The 4,731-nt window shown below is 45.2% G+C and overlaps 1 protein-coding gene across 6 annotated transcripts in view; it reads right to left on the bottom strand.

Moving 5' to 3' along the window:
• The window catches only part of LOC111971919 (pleckstrin homology domain-containing family A member 7), a 184,684-nt gene that overhangs the window by 39,968 nt on the left and 139,985 nt on the right, over nucleotides 1-4,731 (bottom strand). For all 6 annotated transcript variants that reach the window (XM_023998705.3, XM_023998704.3, XM_023998709.2 and 3 more), the window contains 2 exons: nucleotides 3,984-4,056; nucleotides 1,802-1,902 (listed from right to left, as the gene is read on the bottom strand). In XM_023998705.3, the coding sequence (XP_023854473.1) occupies nucleotides 1,802-1,902; nucleotides 3,984-4,056 (174 nt within the window). The remainder of the gene's footprint in view (nucleotides 1-1,801; nucleotides 1,903-3,983; nucleotides 4,057-4,731) is intronic.

The following is a 4,731-nucleotide window of genomic DNA, read 5'->3' on the forward strand; positions in this document are numbered from 1 at the left end:
CACACACACACACACACACACACACACACACACACACACACACACACACACACACACACAGCAGTGTGACAGAATACATGAGTTCAGCAGCTCAATATAACCTGTCTTTGATAAGGGCTTGGAGCTGATACCAGAGCCATTCCAGGGTCAATTCCAACCTGGCCAGCCCAGATCTCCACTCCACATTCAACTGCATTTAGCCTGTTAGAGTGCAACTGCAAACTGGGTCATAAGAGTCTTTCTCACTGCAGCAGCTTGAGTCAACAGTGGAGTTAACAGTAAACAACAACCATCAGTCTACATCAAACAGCCATCAACAGTAAACAACAACCATCGACAGTAAACAACAACCATAAACAACAACCATAAACAACAACCATCGACAGTAAACAACAAACATCGACAGTAAACAACAACCATCGACAGTAAACAACAACCATCGACAGTAAACAACAACCATCGACAGTAAACAACAACCATAAACAGTAAACAACAACCATAAACAGTAAACAACAACCATAAACAGTAAACAACAACACCGCCAGATGATGAACCAACTATAAAAAGGACAACCGGATAGCAGTGCTCCTAGGGTCCCAAAATTCCCAGGTTTTCTCRAAATCCTGGTGGGAAGATTCCCAGAATCAGGAGGGAATAAGCAGTAAAATCGGCAAAGTTAGCAGAATTTTCCAACCCTACTGACAGCAGTGTTCCTCAACTCTGGACTGTCCTTGGGTAACACCAAGACTGCACAATTGTGTTCCAGCCCAGCACAAGCACACCTCGTTCAAATAATGAAGGGTTAGATGATCAGGAATAAAATAGAGAATCAGGTGTTCCTGTGATGGGCTAGAGTTGAGGAACACTGCCTTGGGGACTCAACACAGGTTTGACCTGCGGGGGTCTGGGTCGGGAGGAAACATTGACTCAACATTGAATCAATGCCAACAGCCAGAGGGGCAGGAGAGACTGGGGGACATTACTAGGAGACACTGGCCTATATTATACGTGCCGTCTGGCACACAGTCAAGAGACTGAAACCTAAACCCCCATTGACTCGGCATGACAAAAGAGGCAAGGCTGTATGTAGTGTGGAAAGAAAACGTCACAGAACCACACTGGCTTCCTGTGGGAATGAAACCACTAGCAGAGAATATTAGAGAAATGTGCTTAATCTATAACCAGATATACAGCTAGAAGCTCAGCCTCTGTCACCGATATAACTCTGTGTCATAGCGGGTAGGATGTCCTAAAATGTACACCGTGTTCTAGGTCTGTAGAGAAAACCTATGGTTGGAGGCAAGGCATTGTGGAGAAAATAGCTTTCTTTTGTGGGAGTATTTTTTAAATAAATGTAGTGTCTTCATTTAATAGACAAGCATATTACAAAGTGATCAATATAGAAAATCATCAATAGCCAATGGGTTGGGAGGATGGATGCAGTTAAATATCTGATTGGAATATTATCCAGGAAACAGGATATTATCAATCCTTGATTGAGAGAATTCTTCTTGTGAGCATAGTGACCTCACGGTGATGCACTGCCTCTAAGCCAGCGGTTGGTCAAATAGCAGTCAATATGAAGCAGAGAACCAATCGTATTCAGTCCATTTGTGTCAGTCCACAAAATGCTAGTGTTAAGTAAATGCAAAAAAGTTGGCTGTATTTTTAACAGTAGGCATAAATATTAACCTGTGAAACATACAACATAAAGCCATAGAACATTTAATTAGATATAAAATAAAGGAAAAAAATCATATAAAGATTGCCTAAAAGTGTTGAGGTAAACTCTGGGTCGTACCTTGAAGGCGTACTTGCGGATGATGTGGTCTTCAGGCTCCACGGCTGAGATGACATAGCTGGGCAGAGGAATACTACCCAGGACTGACTCCTCCCTGCTGTCTGTTAGCAGAGAGAGAGGGAGAGAAAGAGGTGGGCGATAGAGAGAGATGAAGGGCAGAGAAATGTCACTTACGGCCCACTAATAACATTTCCCTCCTCCACCACTATAGTCCCCCCCACGGCAGAAAACCCAGTCAATCACCCCTGTCCCTTTCATAGCACTCCTCCATACCACCAAATCACTAAATATCTCTCTGCCCATCCAGTTGGCATGGCCGGTTCATACCACTAAATATCTCTCTGCCCATCCAGTTGGCATGGCCGGTTATACCAACAAATATCCTCGCCCACCCGTGCATGCCGCTCATACCACTAAAACTCTGCTGTGCAGCCGTCATACCACAAAATACTCTCTTGCCATCAGTCGGCAGGGCCGGTTCATACCACAAATATTCTCTCCATCCAGTTGGCATGGCCGGTTCATACCACTAAATATCCTCTGCTCATGCCAGTTGGCAGGCCGGTTCAATACCACTAAATATCTCTGCCCATCCATTGGCATGGCCGGTTCATACCACAAAATATCTCTCTGCCCATCCAGTTGGCATGGCCGGTTCATACCACTAAATATCTCCTGCTCATGCCAGTTGGCATGGCCGGTTCATACCACTAAATATCTCTCTGGCCATCCAGTGGCATGGCCGTTAATCCACTAATATCTCTCTGCCCATTCCAGTGGCATGGCCGTTCATACCACAAAATATCTCTCTGCCATCCAGTTGCATGGCCGGTTCAACCACTAAATATCTCTCTGCTCATCCAGTTGGCATGGCCGGTTCATACCACTAATATCTCTCTGCCCATCCAGTTGGCATGGCCGGTTATACCACTAAATACTCTGCCCATCCAGTTGGCATGGCCGGTTCATACCACCTAAATACTCTCTGTTCGGCATGGCCGGTTCATACCACTAAATATCTTCTGCCCATCCAGTCTCGGCAGGCCGTTCATACCACAAAAATTCTCGCCCCAGCCAGTGGCATGGCCGGCTTCATACCACTAAATATCTCTCTGCCATCACTGCCAGTTTGGCATCGGCGTTCATACCACTAAAATCTCTCTGGCCCATCCAGTTGGCATGGCCGTTCATTACACCTAATATACTCTCTGCCATCCAGGTGGCATGGCCGGTTCATACCATAAATATCCTCTGCACCATCCAGTCTGGCACGCCGTTATACCTATAAAATATCTCTCTGCCCATCCAGTTGGCATGGCCGGTTCATACCACTAATATCTCTCTGCTCATCCAGTTGGCATGGCGGTTCATCCACTTAATATCTCTCTGCCCATCCAGTTGGCATGGCCGGTTCATACCACTAAATATCTCTCTGCCTCAGCCAGTTGGCATGGCCGGTTCATACCACTAAATATCTCTCTGCTCATCCATTGGCATGGCCGGTTTATACCACTAAATATTTCTCTCTGTCATCCATTGGCATGGCCGGTTCATACCACTAAATATTTCTGCCCATCCAGTTGGCATGGCCGAGTCATACCACTAATTCGTGTCGCGGCGCGTTCTGGATTAAAGAGTAATTGGTTAAAAATACATTCAAGGAGCTATGGAGAGACATTCCCCATATGGGGCCTCCGGCCAGCTCTTTTATCTGCCCGTTACACAAATACACTGCAGAGGCTTTGCAGACCAGACCTGTCTGGGACAATGAGGATAGATTACATCCTAGCACGACACCAGGGGAGTGACACAACATCCTCACGTTTAACCCACCACGTGTGTGTGAGTGTGAGTGAGTGAGTGAGTGAGTGTGAGTGAGTGAGAGAGAGAGACAGAGAGACAGAGAGAGAGAGAGAATGGCAGAAGTATGGAGAGCAAGATTAATGAAGAAGGAGAGAGACTGTAAAGAACAGAAATAAACAGATGGAGCTGATGGTGACAAAGAGATGAGATTGAGTGAGATGGGAGTGGGATGAAGATGGAGGGAGAGAGAGGGAATGAGAGGGAGAGTCAAAGTGAGAGAAAGATTGAGACAGACCCCACTGAGCCCCAGGACAGCAACACAATTAGACCCAACCAAATCATGAGAACAGAAACTAGAGCACGCACACAAACGTCTCACCTTTGTAGTAGAACAGGCAGTAGTCAGCCAACACAAACCACTTCCTCTTCCAAAGCCTCATCCCAGAGCTGTCCTGAAAAAAGAAAAAGAAAGAGAGTTTATTGGCCTGCTACGTCTGCCATTGCTGTTTTTTTATTTTTTATTTTTTTACACTTTTTCAAACTCTCACAGCCAGGGGAATGAGGGAAGCWGATGGAAGAGAAAACCCACTTCAAAACAGCTCTGGTCAAAAGTAGTGCACMACATAGGGAATAGGGCGCTATTTGGGAGGAAGACGGCGTGAGAACAGTCTACAAATAGACTTGTACAATGCGATCCATACACCCAGCTAAGGCTGCACAATATGGGCMAAAAAAAATCTAATTGCAATTTTATCACCAAATATTGCGATATTAATCAAAACACTTGGGTGACTGGAATCATAGAAATAKAATGATTTATATTAAGAAGCGAAGTTGAAAGTAGTTCTTGTTTGTAGCAATCTGTTGACTGCATTTTACCTAACAGAACAGCATGMAAACGTACAACCTTAGTGGCAAACAGAGAAGGAGGAGGAACTGTACTGCTTGAGTGACAGGGGGCAGAGCTTGGTGTGTGTGGGAAGAAGCCATAAGAGGAGAGAGGGAGAATCTCTTGCGATATGGATATTGTCAACATTGAAATTTCAATGTGCATTCAATTAATTGTGCAGCCCTACACCCAGATATCAGTTTATCCAATCTCTGTTGTCTTACAAACACCCATCAAC

Source organism: Salvelinus sp. IW2-2015, linkage group LG13 (genome assembly GCF_002910315.2).
Source record: "Salvelinus sp. IW2-2015 linkage group LG13, ASM291031v2, whole genome shotgun sequence".
Lineage (NCBI taxonomy): Eukaryota > Metazoa > Chordata > Actinopteri > Salmoniformes > Salmonidae > Salvelinus > Salvelinus sp. IW2-2015.